This window comes from Ciona intestinalis, chromosome 10 (genome assembly GCF_000224145.3).
Source record: "Ciona intestinalis chromosome 10, KH, whole genome shotgun sequence".
In the NCBI taxonomy this organism is placed as follows: Eukaryota; Metazoa; Chordata; class Ascidiacea; order Phlebobranchia; family Cionidae; genus Ciona; species Ciona intestinalis.
In genome coordinates, this window is record NC_020175.2 from 101242 (window position 1) to 118921 (window position 17680).

Below are 17680 nucleotides of genomic sequence, written 5' to 3' on the forward strand. Positions count from 1 at the left end.
ATGGGTGCCAAATTTATCAGCCATACATAAAAAAAAATATCACTTTACAAAGTAACATACATGGTACTCGTAAGGGTGGCACGAGGTGTTAAACTCATGTAAAAAAGACTGTCATTTTCGGGCCACGCCAGGATAAAGTAAGTTACATTCATTTATTCAAAGGCATTATTAGGAACAAATGATTTTATTTGTATGGTGTGAAGATTTAGTTATTTAGAACAAAGTAGAAAGGTAAAATAAATCTGGAGTGTTAGAAAGATATTTCATATTGAATCTTTTCCCACCTTTAAACTAAAACATTTGAATCGAATGAATCTCTTATTATATTCAATACATCACGTTGTTGCAATGCTCCAATAGAGCCACTGCTACTGGTTAGATGCTTGCACTGCAACTGAAATATATTGATTGAAACTTATTCATCCTCGCATGGCAACAACAATAGTTAGAATACAGGTGTTCTGTTTGATACATACCTGCTTACGAATTATCATGTATGTAACTTATTTATCTACGAAAGGGGAAAACGACAGTTGTTATGTAACACAGGTGTTCTGTTTAATACACTTGGTGCCAGCTTACAAGTTAACAAATATGTAACCTTAGACTACAATATTGCATTCATGTTATTACACCCACCACTAAACCAACCACCCTCTTACATAGATACAAACCAGCACCTGAGGACCAACTTCTCAAAGCATTCGAGGTCCTTGATACCGAGAGGAAAGGATTTTTATCTCAGGAGGAACTCACCAAGTACATGGTGGAGGAGGGGGAACCTTTTACGCAAGAAGAACTCGATGAATTTCTATCGGCAGCCGTGGATCCTGACAGGGGCGTCGTCCTTTTTAAAGATTATGTTTCTGTGATGGCAGTTGAAGATTCATAACCAATCGCTCTCTTGTTTTTACTTCACAGATATCATATATTTTCTCGTTTCAATTGTTGCCCAGTTATCATTACTGTTACGTTATAATCTAGATTTTATTCTTGGAAAAACAAAAAAAAATTAAAACGGGATGACTATTACAAGTGTACATTTCATGTTAAAGGGAACAATTAAAACATACAAATTCAACACAAAATGAACAACATTTGTTACAATATACAAACATATACCAATAGCTCTTTATGGTCAAGCAATAATACTTGTAGCAAATAAGTATTAAAACGGTAAACATTAAAACGATGCATCATTCACTCTTAGAAGTCTTATTAAAAGCAGTGTGGTAAAAGCAGTTTAACAGTGAAAAACTTGCTCTTTTAAAATATACACAAAATATACAAGTTATAATGTCAGTACAACGAGTTTGGAACAGTTTGTAACTTAAGCGGAGCAGCTAAAAGTGATCAGCACATGCGAGGTTTTAGTTTTTCAATAGTAAAGCAGTAGTTGTAAAATTTTGAGTTAAATTTGAGGTTTCTAAAAGTAATTTCAGTGACTATTGCTGACTATTGCATAACAAAGTACGATTTTGAAGTACTACACCACTTATGATATCACAATATTGATTATGTTATAATCATCTTAAGAACAAATGAAAAGCCAGCACCCGACGCCAAACCGAGGCAAAGTGAGAAAGCTAACATTGAACCAGCGGTGCCTGCATTTTCCGAGGTGACCAATCTATAAAATATTGGTTTATTTATAAAGTTGGGTATAACCTTGAATTGGTTGCACCGCTTTTCACCGGTGTTTATATAGGGTTTTTGTATTTGACCAACACTTCAGTTTTGTATTTTTGACAGATGGTTATACAAATTATCAATAAATATTAAAATTGCTCCGTTTAAACAAGAGACTGGTGATGCGGGTATCTGAATCAATTCATATCTCTTTAGTTACACCATTAGTTAGATTTATTTTGTTTATCACGTATTTAGTAGCACTCGGTGTCTATAAATGTTAGATTACAAACACTCCACTTACTTAGGCCCATACTGCATGCATAATGTGCTCAGGTGTCCGTTGGAAAGACCAAATAAAACCATAAAAACAATATAATACGCGTCGTTGGTAAAAATGACGGGAGCATTTCTTGGTTGCATGTTACATAATGCAAATAATGCTGGGAAAACCCCTCTTATGAGAACAGAAATAAGAAGTGCTATTCTGCTCTTTTCAGATGGCTGTGAAAATAAGTGTTTTATTTAAAAATAATCAAATGAAAACATAAATTTAAAAAAAAACTTTAATTAATACAGTAAAGTCATATTCATACCAGCTCTCAAATTAAGGCTGAGTTTTAAACATCATCGTTTTATGTAATAAATCTGAACCTGTGGTTCTCAAACTATATTGTACTAGAAAGACATCATTTTAAGCAGGAAAATTATTTTTAACCTCAACAACTAATGGTTTGTATAACTTTATATATGATATGTAATGAATACTCATGGTAGGTAGTAGTTATATACAATATAATACACAAGTAGTATACAGCTTGGTTAATAATTATATCAGTCTTACCAGTACTATAGGCTACTCAAAAAAGTTCTAAAAATTAACAACAAGTGAAATATAAATATAATATAAACCCCCTTGTTACTTACAATGTGAATATATCCAGCAATTGACCTCCCAAGCCAATCGGTCAAGTTGAACATCAAGAAACAACAAACTGGAGTGAAATAAACATCTGGAACCAACAATATTGATATAAGTTAGTTATTTAGATGTGGTCGTGTAGTTTAACATGCGTGGTCTTGTAACTGAAGTCATATGTCACATAACATTTCCTATATTTATCTCTACTTTGTTTAACATGGGTTTAATCATAAAACATGGAATTCGTTGTCAGTTAAATATAAATAATACAGTCCATGTATTTACATGACATAGTTGTCTTTATTTTTAAATGTATCGGTTCAATAACTAAACCATGTTCAGTTATGTCAGAAGTTAAAATAGAATAAAAAAAAAATAGAATAAGTGTATACATATATATATATACATTAATACATATATGGGCAATGGACTGTAATGTTTGATTTTAACTTGTTTTTGGAGAACATTTAAGGAGATTTAAAAATCTCTCAAAATTTCAATTGGAGGTTTTATTTAATCAAAAAGTAAGTTCAAACCGACCAACCAATCACAGCCTTAGTTAAATTCAAACCGACCAATCACAGCCTTGGTTGAATTCAAACCAACCAATGACAACCCACCATTCCAGAGATGTCCCGTTGACATTGACTTAATGTTGACAGTGATAGCAGGGAAGCAAGCCAGGGTGACGAAGAAGGTGAAGAAAACACAGAAGCAATGTAACCAAATCTTCTTGAAGATTATCCACATGGGCGGGACTGGCTGTGGATGTTAAATTAAATAATTAATTTTGAATGCTAACTCTGTTGTAACTTTGCAAAAGTAATTGCAACTCTAGCCAACATCACAGGTCCCATAGAGAGCATTGGTCTGGAACCTACCCGGGAGATTATTTTGACCAACACTTCAGTATTTTGAACAGGTAGTTTTATAAAACAACAACCCAATAAAGTCACATAACATGCTCCTTCATTCTATGTTTGATCACATCACAAACACCCATTATGACATCACATACCTTCACAGTTGTTCCATTGTGAGACAAAGGTTTATCTTCGTCGGATTCCACACACACATTCGCCCTCGTGTGGTCAGGTTTGTTCTCGTTGATCACAAGCGCTTTCTGGCTTCGATCTGGTGAAACATGGACATCTCATAAAAACATAGACACCCTATACATTGAAATGTAGACATCATATAAATTGTAACGTCCGCGTATAACCATAGATATTATACATGACCTAATATAGCAAGTTGTAATACATAGATATCATATAAACTGTAAGTCAGGTATAAAACAAATCCACAAACTTTACAGAATTCTTACTTTTTGTAGAATTTCTTCTAAATGTTTTTCCTCGATGGTAACGATAAAATTTCTATAAAATATTGAGGCGTTTATATTTCAATGCGATGTTACCAATATCATGCAGCACATAATATTAAACATAGCTCTTACGAAAAAACACGTTAATTTTAACCATTGTTTCATCTGCCATACAGCAAGACACAACACAGCATACTGAACATGTAAAACTAAATAAAACAGGAAAACATTTTTTTAACAGAAGAGTTATTTCCAATATAAAGCAAGTTAGGATCTGGTGCTACAAAAACGTAACAGACGATTTCAAGTCGAACGAAATTTTGGTCTGTTTTGTTTTCGTAGCACAAGATCCTTACTGTATTTCATTACACAAGAATAATGAAATCATCCTTTATAAGCACTAGATCAGGGTCAGATTGGTGGAATTCATTTAAGTTACAAAGCAGGTTATGATTATTATTAACTTACATTCTTTGCAAGTATGATGTAACAAAGCAACGTCAGTGACAACACAATGACAGCTGTGAGGAAAAAAGCGAACGCGCTGCTGGTGGGTCCTGTACTGACTGTGGAATATGATGTCTATGTTTCAATACTTGTATTTATTGTAAATAAGAAGGTTCTTTATCTCTTCAAAGATCAGATTAATCAAAACAACAAAAATAGGAAATTAGCAGCAAAACGATAGTCTTAAAAAAACATTTTACTTAAGCCTAAGTGTCAAGCAAAAGCATGGCTGGAAGATAATGTTATGTTATTAATACTGTTTTATGTATCACTATTCTCCATTTCTAATTTAATAGATGTTTTGTTCAAACAGGTCAATATTTTTGGTACTTTTTACAAAATAAAAACAGCAACTTACAAGATAAAGTAGCAATCATTGCAAGAGCAGCAAAAACTCCTCCCATGCCCTGTAATACATGGATGGTAAGATGGGTTGATATATTGAACATCGTGAGGTTTTTACACCTGAGACCTGGGATGTAGGTCCATTACCCCAACACCCAGGGTGCTACCATCTAGACCCCACTGAGGCAGTTTATAGACACTCAATAATAGAGATTCCATTCTATAAGGGTGGGGTCTTCAGTGAGGCACACCTGAGACCTGGGATGTAGGTCCATTACCCCAACACCCAGGGTGCTACCATCTAGACTCCACTGAGGCAGTTTATAAACACTCAATAATAGAGATTCCATTCTATAAGGGTGGGGTCTTCAGTGAGGCACACCTGAGACCTGGGATGTAGGTCTATTACCCCAACACCCAGGGTGCTACCATCTATAACCCACTGGTGTATTTTATAGACACTTAACAACAGAGATTCCATTCTATATGGATAAGACACAAACAACTGAGACCTGGGATGTAGGTCTGTTACCCAAATATGTATAAATACCTTACCGTGATTGTTTAAATACATCCCATAATAAAGAGCATAATGCAAGAAATGTATGTCTATGTATTCAGTGTGACATATATGAAAGTAACGAGACTTAAGATATAAGTATATTTGGCCCAATTGATATCTACACCCAGACACCCTCATATACATTGAAACTGCCCTTACCTGGCCAGCCATAACAGCCTGTGTATATCTTGGTGGTAACGAAGCAGCCATACCGAACACAGATGATTGACAGATGGCGGAACAACAGTTCACAATGACAACAATCAGCATTGTGAGGCCAAAGAATAATTGTTGCCACGAACTTGTGTCAATCTGTTCAACAATTTAACGATTATTGTGAGGTAATTAATCGTATGAAACATAGAGATCATATAAATTAGGTGAAAAAGTATTTTCTGGTAAGTTTCAAAAAGAAAATAAGTTCATTTGATTTCTATGACACAATTGTCCTCATTTTCAAACATTTAAAATTCATCTTTGTTTGAGTTTTGTTTGTTTCATAAATATATGTAATACATGGGCTGTTATGTTCGTTCTGAAAGCAAATAAACATAATTGTTTATGTCATCCGTATCACAGATAAGATGGGCTCTCTTTATACAGGTTCAGGATTGGCTTATGTCGAATGTGGTAAATTTTTATAACCTCATAAAAGCTATAAAAGTTACCTTAACAAACACAACAGTGACCACGAAACACAAGTTCATTATAAGCAGTGAAGTGACCATCCGTGTCTTTTCGCTTATTCTGAAATCAAAATACACATTATGACATCATAGGTAATAAACTAGAATAATCATCTGATATATAATTGTTACATCATAAAACCACTACTACCACACAATGATGTCATTCATATTCATAACCATTGGAATATGACGTGAAAAACGTTACTACCATATTTGATTTCATGTAGAATGTAGATAAACTTATAACAACTTTATACTGTGTGGGTTCCATAAGATCTTGTAATAATTATTTAACTATTTGTGCAGTTTGAGCACATGTATGTAATGAGTGGCGGGCGACCACAGTGGTTATAACACGGGTGTTCTGTTTCATACAAACAGATTTAATATAAAACTCTGGTACAAAGATCCAATGCTGCATTTGTTTTAAAAGTTGGATTCACTCAGTGACATGTAACCTTAGTTAGGCCTTACTAACATCAAGCAGATGCCACTAATGTTACTTTAATACAAAATATGCAATAAGATATACTTTGGTTTGTTCGCTTGCATAACACCTAACAGCAGAGTGAACACCGCTAGACGCTAACATTATGCATATACTATAATACCACAAATATGTGTTAATATACCTTGTATTTATTACCATATATCTCTGTAACATTACAAAAATGCTAATAGCAGGGAAAAAGGTGACAAACTGACAACCCTAACAACAGTAACTATGACATCACATTCATACCTTTGTTGAAGTACTGTGTTAAGAAGTTGGAAGACAACATTGGGTAGCATGGCGCAAAGTGCGAGCGCGTTTTGAAACAGGAGTTGTAGACTGTTGTAATCAGCAGTGCTTCCAGGTGGTGAAGCTGTAGTGTTGCCAGATGTAAAGTTTTGTGGAATAGGAGTGGAGTTTGTGCTGTTCTTGTCTTGAAGTTTAAACATCCAATACTGAAGATAAATAAACATATTGTGACTTATACTCTAATGAAGGTTTAGGGATTTTTAAAGACTGCATGTTAAACGACTATCATTTGGATCTCCATTTTTATTCTTGTGTATAATTTTTAATCTTCGCTCCCATAAATAAAGAAACAAAAGTTGTATTATGTGAGTATGTATTAAAGATTCCTTAGTAAGGAGTAGATTATCCTCGATAACTTGTGGCAAATAACTTTAGCAACTCTATATGGGAGGACATGGGATTTAAGCCAGATTTGCCAAACACCAAGATTGCTTATCTTAGTCTGGTTGTAACATTCCTACCATGCGGCCAACCCGTGTGTTTATAAATTCTATCAATTTGAACATATAGTAGGGTGGGGAAGACAAGACACCTTCAGCACATAATATCCAAACATTCTGGTCAAGTTTTAAAGAATTAACAACGGTCTATGGGAGTCCCATTATAATTCTTTGAATGTTTTTTGTTTACTACCAAAATGGACGAGAAAATAGAATAGAAGGAGTCCCATCTTCCCCCACCCTACTATATGTTCATAATTGCACAACCATACAATGCTATTAGTGGTGGAACTTTATCCCAAACATAAATTCACCTCGTTAGCTGTGATGAAGAAATTCCATGGAAGCAGTGTTCCCAGACCAATCATATAAAAGAAGAAATAAACCGCATTTAATCTGGAAACACAAGAATATGGAACTTTATTTTCAAAACAAAGGTTTCAACAAAGGAGTTATTCTGGATTGTTGTGAAAAGCAATTGTTATCAAACTTTTATCAAGTTATATTTGAGTGGCACTTAGAAAAGAAAAAACTTTAACTCCACACTTTATAAGATATATTTTATTCACCTTGTGCCTGTTTACAAGTTACAACGTATGTTACTTTGTGGGTGATTACTTCTTTCTGTATATGGCTGACAATTTATACAACCCATTAAAATGTAACTTATTTTATCTTGGCATAGCGGGCAATGATAGCTGTTATAACACGGTATTCTTTATCATACAGCTCTTGCCTACTTTTACGTTACCACCAATGTAACTTTTGATAATGATGCTATGTTTAAAATAAATTATATTCTTTCTTTTATAACAAGAGTTACGAATTGCAATACATTTAAAGACCTTATGTACGCTTACGCTGACCTAAATTTACATATTATATATGCTATGGCTGTACATTTTCCCATTTTTTGCTTATGGCTGTGCATTTTCCCATTTTTCGCTTAACCGTTAAGTTTTGTATTCCCAATAAAAGCGTCTTGTTTATCGCTTTTGTGAATTTAAGGCCAACTTTTTGATGTACGTATAGACTATGCTTGCAATACACACGCAAACGTTCTTTACGTCAAAGTAATGCTTTCTTATTCGTATTGAAACCTGATTTAAAGCATCGGCAGGCTAAATAATGAATGTGTGAATTGCAATTATGACGCAAATTATCAACGTGTGAATTGCTATTAAGTCGTAATTTATTGACAGGCTAAACAATCACTATTGTGATGCAATAAACCCACATGTGAATGCCTGCTATTTCGTAATAAACATGCGGCTTGGTTGAGGAAAACATTGAAGTTGTTTTGAAAACATTGAAGTTGTTTATCATGCTAATGTTACACACAAGTTGCCCTGCCATATTAACAATCGAGATTGTTGACGTAATCGCCATGTATGGCACGATCAAAACCACAGCGTTGCTGCGCACTCTGTCTTATCGCGAAGCACCGGTCAACGAACGCGGACACGCGCCTTTTGTGTAAATAAGACAGATATTGATATACGTGTATGCGTTATGACTTCATAATTCAGTTAAGGATTTGAACTTTCCATTAGTGGTTAACAGAATAGGTTTGGTTAACCGCTAACTTTTCCACAGCCCTAGTATATACAGTTACAACAGTTGCTTACCATAAAATATACCATATATAAACAATTTTATAAAATAGATGTTATATGTGTAGATTGAAACTTTTAAATACACTTACATGATTATTAATAGATATACTAATCAATGACGAAAATATTAATTCAAAAACTTTAAATAGAAATCACCTATCGACGGGTTGTGGCATTTCTATGGATTCCTGGTTGCTGACGGGATTGGTTGAGCTGTTCGGCGAATCAGAAGCCAGCAAGTTACGACTCTCTAAAAAATCTGGATCTGAGAAAAAAAATTATTAAAAATCGAAGTTTACGCTGATAATGTCAATGCATGGCAGACCAAACATTAGATCTGAGAAATTACGAATATTCTTTTATGCCTGATAACCCCAGGTGGCAACAGCACAAATTTAAAAATTCTGTCTAAACGTGTATAAAAAATCCACTTGTATTAGAACTGTTTAAGATTCTTAAAGTAGTTTTTGTAAAGTTATAAACTTTCTTCCATTTTCTTGGAAAATTGACAACTGACTTCTCTAAGACTGCTAAACACTATGCAGTATAAGATGTGTTAAATATTCCTTTGTTACCTAATAATCATATATCTTTCATAATTTTATCAATGATTACGAAACCCTGAGCCACACATTGCTGACTATACACCACGTGTTAACAGTTGCCCAACACCACGTTATACTCACTTTACGACTTCCCAAATATTCCTAAATTAGAAATAAAGAGGTTACGCAAATAACTTGTATGCCAGCCATACAAAGGAGGGAAATCAATAGCCGTGCTTGGAAATCTTATCCAGCAAAGATTTCAGCAGCTTAACGCATCTACTGCGTGGTCTTTATGACGTAAATCATTTGCTTAATCCACTACTTTGTGCAATATGTTTGCGCAATGTGGGAGTGTAAAGTCTAAAATCTGAACTCAGATTACATTTCGTGAACTTTCTAGTAATTGTTTTGAACCGTAATTCACTAATTGTAATTAATGTTGAATCTTGGACACTCAATTAAATTACTTTAAAACAAAATTATGAATTGTTGGATAAAGAAATGCAGCAATAAAGTAAAATATAAAATCAGTAAATATATATATACACAAATTATGATTACAATTATACAGACAGAAAAAGCACAAAAAGCAAACAAAACATGCAATGAATTTAATAAAATCTGCAAACTTTTTAACATAAAACCTTATTGTGCAACTTATTTACTTAGTTTCATATTCACCCCTATACCACACACACTGTTACGGAGCAAACAAAATCTGCCGATCAGCAAACACACTTACCGCGCTCGTTGTTCATTCTTCAGCAGTTTTTTTTGCCACTCCTAATATAAACAAAACAATTCCTTCGTCTGATAACTTCCGGCGTCGGCGCAACACAAGCCCGCACGCATGTAGTACCAATTCTTGTATTGTGCCTGAATTGAAACGTTTAAATAAGTTTCACAAAGAATATATATTTAATCGTATTTCAACAAAGTGTCGATTTGCTGCTAATACTTTTCTCTTCCTTGTTTTTATTAATTTAATCTTCGCTACAGTACTCCAAAAGAGAAAAACGAAATTTACGTTATTTAAAACAACAGTGCTTTTACGAACCTCTAATAATTGTGAATTTAGGCACATTTGCTTCAACCGTAGCTGTTGTCTTGCAAGTATTAATAATAACAAACAAATTAGAAAGTCAACACAATGTCCTTGGGGGGTTATAGCGGTTTCTTCGCTTTCGCGATGTCAACAAGTATCTAAAGTGACGTCATAAAAGAACAACAGCTGATTATGTTCAATCGAGCGTGGCGGAAACCATAGAGATGTTAAAGCTCCCACACGTGCGAAGTGTTTTGAGGTCTTGAGTGCTTTTATAACCCGGATATATACGAACTTCACGAAACAGAACATGGTTTATAAAGTTAAAAGCAGTTACAGTTGTTCGTTTGTTTAACATAGAAAGCTATAATTACGTTTTTACTTTATCTAATTTTTTTCACCAAAAAGTAGGCTACCTGTGTTATGCTGTTACATGCTATTATTATTTTTCTGGGATTGCAAAAAGACGAGTAATAAAATACAACAGATCTTTTGAGTAAGAACTGACATGTTTAAATTACACATCTAAACTAACTAACAAGTGTCCTCTTTATTATCTAGGGTATTCTTGTTAAAGGTATAGGTGGAGTCAAAGTTTTGTGCACAAGGTGTGTGCTTTGTATTTGTAAAGGCAGATTGAAAGCTTTTCTATATTTGGAATATATTACAGCTGTGAACAATACAACATTTATATAAGAGTAAGATATAGAGGGATTGCACAAAAGATTCCAATTTGGTCTTAACTTGAGATATATTTCATTAAAAGATCGTAAAACAAGACCTAGAACAGATTACCAAATCATTCATTCAAGACTTACATCTGTATTGAAAATATAAAAGGACCACACACACACATTTTGGGATATATTACAACACGCAAATTACATATTCCGTAATCTAAGGAGCACGCGAGTGAGTCCATGATGACGCAAGAAAAGAAGGAAGGATCAAAGTTGTCTCTCAACCTCCGGAAGATGAAGTTCATGCAGAGATGCCTAGGGGAGGAGGCGAAGCGGGAACTCGAGGAAAGTGAGAACCGAGGAGTTACCAGCGAGCATTGGGAGCTTGATTTACCCAACATTGAAGCCAAACCTTGCAAGTATTTGATACTAGACAGTTATAACTTATGCGATAACTTTAGATATGGGAGACTCTCATACGGTGGGTATAATAAAGTGATTGAGAAGTTAATGGAAGAATTTACGAAGAAAGATGTAGAAGTTGAAAGTGATGTTTCAATCTCTGACGAAGAAATGACGGAAAGATTTAACTCTCTTGTAGGAAATGTCGCAAAAAGATTTACGAAAACGAAACCCAGAAATAAAAAATCTCGAAAGTTAGAAGACAATGTTACAAATGTTAAGAAAAAAGTTCCAAAACTTGATAATAAAGGATTTATGAAACCAGAACTGGATTAATAGTTTAGTTTTAAGTTATTTTATTAAATGTGCCATTAACACTCAATATTAAAGTTGTAATTTAATTTCTGGGAGGAAAAATATCTTCTATTATTATTTTTTTGGATTCTGTTTTTGGCGAAAATGTTTGGTAATATCCAATATCTGTTACCAACTGTAAATAAACTTGTTGTTCAAATTAAAAAGCTCAAATTTTCCAGGATATTATTCACAATTTGCTTGACAATGCTTTAGCATTTAAGTAGGGTTGATATTATTACGTGGCGCAAAAGTATGCAAATATTGTCGTGCACCAAATCTGGTTCAATCATATCATATTCACAAGAACTCCATAATAATAATAGAATCCTATTTAACAAAATTGTTTTGTACAACAGTAAACATGAACCTCAAATTTTCACAGCTGGTTTCAATACAAAACGGGAAGTTGTATTACTTCCGAGCTTCCTGTTTATCATGTAACAAATGACAACGTGTTCTATAATACACCATTACACTAAAATTCTTTAACGATGTGTTGGTAGTTGAAGTATTTTTTAGTCGTTTTTCATGTAGAGAAAGTGGTTGGCCTGGGGTTTATGAACTTTTCTTATGTTTATTAAATGCAAAGATAACAATGACAGCTAGGGTATGATGCCTAAAATGAATCTTTCCAACTAGGTATAACATTTAAAGTAAATCTTCTGGCTCATTTATTTCGTATACTAACGTCTTATACTTGAACAGGTCGTTAAAATGTTTGTGTGCATTAATAGGATGAATGTAATTTATTTAACCTTTTGCGGTGGGTCTACAGCAATAGTTATAACACAGGTGTTATGTTTGTCCTAGTTACACAATGTTATTTACATGTTGGCAAACTTTAAATGTAAATTTACTCACCAATTTAAAAACATTGAAACATAAAAGACACTTAAAAATGGATTGACTTTTAATCAAGATAAATGCAACTTCAACGGCTTATTTATAACTTTCAGAGATAATTCTGCAGAGTAAAATATAAACTGTTTAATAAAATATTAGTTATTGTAATCAAAATAATGAAAAAAAATTTGTATTAAAAAGGTTGTTAGGAAAATGAATTAAACTCTGTTAAAACGATAACATTGAAAATGCTTAAGTTTTCACTATGGTTGCTTTTAATTATCCTTGCCAACCAAGTTTTATCAAGACCAAACTTTGTCCTTATCTTTGCTGATGATGTGGGGTATGGGGACTTTCAGTCTTATGGGCATCCCACACAAGAGAGGGGACCAATTGATGATCTTGCAGCTGAAGGAATGAGGTTTACTCAATGGTACTCAGCTGCATCACTCTGCACACCAAGCAGGGCTGCTCTTTTGACAGGTTTGTTAAAGATGGGTGTTGTAAAGTTTGGAGTCAAGAATAAAATGTAATGTTGGCAACTTGGCATAAGATAGCCATGACTACATGAAATCCCATTCTACAACTTGACAGTGAGCATGAGGTGTATGAATACAACATGTGTGTCTGGTGTATAAGAAGACACCCATGTTATAACTCGACAGTGAGCATGACTCAAATTATAACTCGACAGTGAGTATGAGGTGTATGAATGCACCATGTGTGTCTGGTGTATAAGAAGACACTCGTGTTATAACTCGACAGTGAGCATGAGGTGTGTATGAATTCACCATGTGTCTGGTATATAAGAATGCACCCATGTTATAACTAGACAGTGAGCATGAGATGTGTGAATACACCATGTGTGTCTGGTGTATAAAAAGACACCCATGTTATAACTCGACAGTGAGCATAAGATGTGTGAATGCACCATGTGTGTCTGGTGTATAAAAAGACACCCATGTTATAACTCGACAGTGAGCATGAGGTGTGTTTGAATTCACCATATGTCTGGTATATAAGAAGACACCCATGTTATAACTTGACAGTGAGCATTAGGTGTGTTTGAATTCACCATATGTCTGGTATATAAGAAGACACCCATGTTATAACTTGACAGTGAGCATTAGGTGTATGAATACACCATGTGTGTCTGGTGTATAAGAAAACACTCATGTTATACCTCGACAGTGAGCACGAGGTGTGTGAATACATCATGTGTGTCTGGTGAATAAGAAGACACCCATGTTATAACTCGACAGTGAGCACGAGGTGTGTGAATACACCATGTGTGTCTGGTGTATAAGAATGCACCCATAATATAACAGTTAGTATGAGGTGTGGGAATCTGATACAAGCAACCATACCAACCACAAACTATAGGCAGGTTACCAATACATAGTGGGATGGTTGGTCCCACTCGCGTACTGCACCAAAACGACGCTGGTGGTTTGCCCAAAAATGAAACCACCCTTGCTGAAGCTTTGAAAGAGCTTGGTTACAAGACAGGAATGGTTGGTAAATGGCATCTGGGTAGGTACCAAGATTTGCATAAAAAGATTTGTATCACACCTAAACATATTCTTTACCATAGTTGTCTTAGTCAGTATATTTACCTCATGGTAAATTGAAAAGTTATTTTGTTCTTAAAAGGGTGTAGTGACCATGCTTCACAAGCATTTAGTAATTTTACCCATTAATGTATTATATTGTGTCCTTTTGGTAATATGCATTATTCCTGAAGTAAAAGTTATGTTATGAATGTTTTCACCCTTTAACATCTTCACCCTTTAACAATTTTTCAATACTGAGCCCGGTAAAGAACTGATAGACTTATAAAACTTTGTTGCAAGGTATAAATGAATTGAAACAGAACGATGGAAGACATTTACCAAAACATCATGGGTTTGATTTTGTTGGGACAAATCTTCCGTTCACATTTCACTTGTTCTGTTCGCCAAGCGAGGTAGGTAGGTTTTATATCAAGGTATGTAATTAAAGTTGGCAGCAGTTGTTATAACATGGCTGTTCTGTTTCTTAAACTCATTATAAATCTTCAGTGACTAACACCAAAATTGTAAAAATTCCAGCAAAACACATTTCTGTTTTTCTTGGAGGCACACTTGCAAAACTATGTCTGATTGAGCTCCTCTGGAAGTATATTTTCATCCTATTTGTTAAAGTCTTATTCACATTGTAGTTACAACTAATATGCTCCTTAACCCTAACCAACAATATGTTCCCAAGTATCCAGTTGATAAGATGAAGATCAAATGCTTCCTTTCCAACAAAGATGAAATCATAGAGCAACCGATCATACCAGAGAAGTTGACGGACAAAATTGTGGAGGGGGCGAAACAATTTATTACAGAGAACCAGAAGAATCCATTTTTTCTGTATTTGTCGCTGCCCCAAACTCATGTTGCTATGTTTTGCAAGGAAGAGTTCTGCAACAAATCAATGAGAGGTAAGATGTGCTTTAAGTGTCTGTTAATGTAAACAGTTTAACCAGTGCTATATTCAGTGGCAAAGGGTTCTGGGTACAAAACATGTTGCTGCCACCTTGTGGGCAAATGTGTCCTCCGCCAGGAGACTTGGAATGTCAGTTGCTTCAGCCAGTAGTCAATAATGAGTCGTCGAAATTGTCTAAAAGTCAGCAATCTAAAATAGCCATCACCTACAAAGTTACATACATGGTAAAAAAGGCAGCACAAGGTGTATAAAACAAAACTGAGAACACTCATGTTGTAACGACAGTCCATGCAGTGCCATGCAGGAATAAATAAGTTTCATTTTACCAGTATTTACTTAAATTCCACAGGCTCATATGGAGACAATGTTAATGAGATGTCGTGGGCTGTTGGGGAGGTTGTTAACCAACTTAAAGATTTAAATCTTGATCAAAACACCCTCGTTATGTTTCTGTCAGACCACGGGCCAGCTGTTGAGTTCTGTTATACTGGAGGCAGCACTGGGGGGTTAAAAGGTAAAGGTTTCCACCATGGTCGATGTATATGGACCTAATGTCCACAAATACTTACCATGTTTGGCTACCATTGTGGGTATGGGCGTGTCCTTGCAAGACACTTAACCGTAATTTCTCCAACCCAGTGTTTAATAATGAGTGGTTACTAATGAGTGTAGAAAAAAATCTGCAATACAAACAAATAACCCACCTAAGTTACATACGTGGTAACTTGTAAGCGGACAGCGACTGTTGTTGCTGTAAAACATGGTGATCAAGGACTTTTAATGTTACAGGAGGAAAAGCATCTTCATGGGATGGAGGGATCAAAGTACCAGCTGTTGCTTGGTGGCCTGGAACGATACAACCAGGTGTTAAAACACAAGTTGTAAGCACCATGGACATTTTTCCAACATTTCTTCAACTAGCAGGTAACTGTCTTGTGTTTCAATGGTTGTCATTTGATGCCATTTTCCTTTCCTTCACTTTTAGAACTAATTTCTTTGTAACGTAACTAATTGAATCTTTGTAATTGAAGAAAAGAATAAAAGTAACAATTTGTTATGTTATATGACAAATATAACTCTGAGTGTGGGTATTGCTTATATGCTAAATCTGAAGTATAGTTGATATAAATATATGCTAACTATATTCTATATAGGTGAGGTCATATGATGTAGTGTAGCAGATGACCAGGGATATTATATGATGTTACTAGACTATGACATCACACAGGTAATGAAGGAAACAATGGAAACCTCGATGGAATGTCAATCTCCGATCTTCTTCTAAGTAACCATGACAACGAGGTTCATGAAATTCTTTTCCACTATTGTTCTGATCGGTTGATGGCTGTGAGGTATGGGAGATACAAGGTGAGGACATTAAATGGGTGAAACTTATTTATCCTTGAGATTACAACAGTTATAACACGGGTGTTCTGTTTCATACACCTCGTGCCCGCTTACAAGTTACCCTTACCATGTATGTAACTTTGTGGCTTATATTACATTTTACTTTGTAGGCAAATTGTTATGCTACTGCAATGGACAACAATTTATAAGCTATTATTAAGTGAATGTAACTTATTTTCATCAGTGGTGTATTGGAAGCAGCACTCACAGTGGTGGGCAATCGCATGGTCATTATAAACTATCCAAATTGACAGTCAACAAGGAAAAAACAAAAAGTCAAAAACCCACCAAGTTACATATGTGGTAACTTCTAAGACCTAAGTGGTCAAGGTGTATGAAACAGAACACCCGTGTTATAACCACTGTCAGTGCCCTGCCACAAGTGAAACAATTCTCCATAACTTCTAATACAGATTCATTTCCACACGCAACACCTCCATGTGTTCAACTCAAACTGCATTGATGGCAAAGCTCTTGAAAACATCGTGGATTACTTTGATTGCTACGCCAATACAACAACACACAATCCACCTCTGATATTCGATATTAACACTGATCCTGAGGAACTCTTCCCCCTTGAAGCTGCACCACGTGCCCACATCATAGAAGAGGTTGAAAAACAGGTGGCTAAGCATCAGAAGACAATCAAGCCTGTAGCATCACAGTTGGGCCGGCATGGAAAAGATCTACAGCCATGTTGCAACCCCCCTTCTTGTGTTTGCAATTATCCCAATCCTGATAAGAGAAAAACTGAGCTGTAACAAATAACAATGTATGTTTGGTAAAAATAACATGCATTGAATTTATTTTTTTCTAACACGATAGGGAAAACTAAACTAATTAAAACAAAGAAACAAAGTTTCTTCAATGAGTTTTTAGTGCATATAATGCTACAGAGTGGATTACACTGTCCTTTTTTATATCCTTAAATGCATTTAAAATGTTGCAATAAGTATATTGTATTGGTTGTATGTTGAGATGTTCCATCTCTTAAATGTTTTAAACAACTGTTTTGAATAAAAACAAACCTGTGGATTATTTAATACAAGATTTTAAGTTGAATACCTAATGTTACATTGCAACAAAA

The 17680-nt window shown here is 34.8% G+C and overlaps 4 protein-coding genes and 1 long non-coding RNA gene across 6 annotated transcripts in view; 3 read left to right on the forward strand and 2 right to left on the reverse strand.

Annotated features, from left to right (window-relative positions):
- Nucleotides 1-1083, forward strand: part of LOC100180373 (dynein regulatory complex protein 8) — a 2731-nt gene extending 1648 nt beyond the window's left edge. Inside the window, exon 4 of the mRNA XM_009861545.3 lies at nt 667-1083. Within this exon, the coding sequence (XP_009859847.1) occupies nt 667-892 (226 nt within the window). The 3' untranslated portion in view covers nt 893-1083. The remainder of the gene's footprint in view (nt 1-666) is intronic.
- LOC100182718 (equilibrative nucleoside transporter 1) lies at nt 969-10610 on the reverse strand. 2 transcript variants are annotated; one of them, XM_002122998.4, is made up of 15 exons: nt 10445-10610; nt 10130-10263; nt 8996-9104; nt 7538-7619; nt 6724-6929; nt 5961-6039; nt 5452-5604; nt 4744-4792; nt 4347-4444; nt 3879-3930; nt 3570-3685; nt 3172-3313; nt 2557-2642; nt 1934-2133; nt 969-1630 (listed from the first exon to the last, which is right to left on the reverse strand). In XM_002122998.4, exons 2-15 carry the CDS (start codon nt 10143-10145, stop codon nt 1516-1518), a joined length of 1503 nt encoding a protein of 500 aa, XP_002123034.1. In that variant the 5' UTR covers nt 10146-10263; nt 10445-10610; the 3' UTR covers nt 969-1515. The 2 variants fall into 2 exon arrangements, with proteins under 2 accessions (XP_002123034.1, XP_026692052.1); XM_026836251.1 differs by lacking the exons at nt 10130-10263; nt 10445-10610 and adding an exon at nt 9526-9808.
- A 387-nt stretch (nt 10611-10997) lies between these two features.
- LOC100185079 (M-phase phosphoprotein 6-like) lies at nt 10998-12363 on the forward strand. Its single transcript, XM_002122548.4, has one exon. The coding sequence runs from the start codon at nt 11353-11355 to the stop codon at nt 11848-11850; it is 498 nt and encodes a 165-aa protein (XP_002122584.1). The 5' UTR covers nt 10998-11352; the 3' UTR covers nt 11851-12363.
- Nucleotides 12364-12608: 245 nt separating this feature from the next.
- On the forward strand, nt 12609-17631 carry LOC100178008 (arylsulfatase-like). The gene is made up of 8 exons (XM_009861546.3): nt 12609-13197; nt 14098-14247; nt 14568-14680; nt 14962-15181; nt 15536-15700; nt 15976-16110; nt 16415-16554; nt 17007-17631. The coding sequence occupies exons 1-8, from the start codon at nt 12963-12965 to the stop codon at nt 17352-17354; spliced, it is 1506 nt and encodes a 501-aa protein (XP_009859848.1). The 5' UTR covers nt 12609-12962; the 3' UTR covers nt 17355-17631.
- LOC113474580 lies at nt 15188-16998 on the reverse strand. Its single transcript, XR_003396271.1, has 4 exons — nt 16882-16998; nt 16438-16531; nt 15891-16032; nt 15188-15391 (listed from the first exon to the last, which is right to left on the reverse strand). It is a non-coding gene; the product is annotated as an uncharacterized LOC113474580 (long non-coding RNA).
- Nucleotides 17632-17680: the final 49 nt, after the last annotated feature.

Excerpts from the sequence above, each read along its gene's own strand:
- LOC100182718 (XM_002122998.4), bottom strand. Across the intron at positions 5,605-5,960 it reads TCACTGTTGTGTTTGTTAAG|ATTGACACAAGTTCGTGGCA; the intron begins GTAACTTTTATA and ends ATTGTTGAACAG. Across the intron at positions 1,631-1,933 it reads TGCATGCAGTATGGGCCTAA|ATTGGTCACCTCGGAAAATG; the intron begins GTAAGTGGAGTG and ends AATATTTTATAG.
- LOC100185079 (XM_002122548.4), top strand. The coding sequence starts at position 11,353 with ATGATGACGCAAGAAAAGAAGGAAGGATCAAAGTTGTCTCTCAACCTC.
- LOC100178008 (XM_009861546.3), top strand. The coding sequence starts at position 12,963 with ATGCTTAAGTTTTCACTATGGTTGCTTTTAATTATCCTTGCCAACCAA. Across the intron at positions 14,248-14,567 it reads GGTTGGTAAATGGCATCTGG|GTATAAATGAATTGAAACAG; the intron begins GTAGGTACCAAG and ends CTTTGTTGCAAG. Across the intron at positions 16,111-16,414 it reads AACATTTCTTCAACTAGCAG|GTAATGAAGGAAACAATGGA; the intron begins GTAACTGTCTTG and ends GACATCACACAG.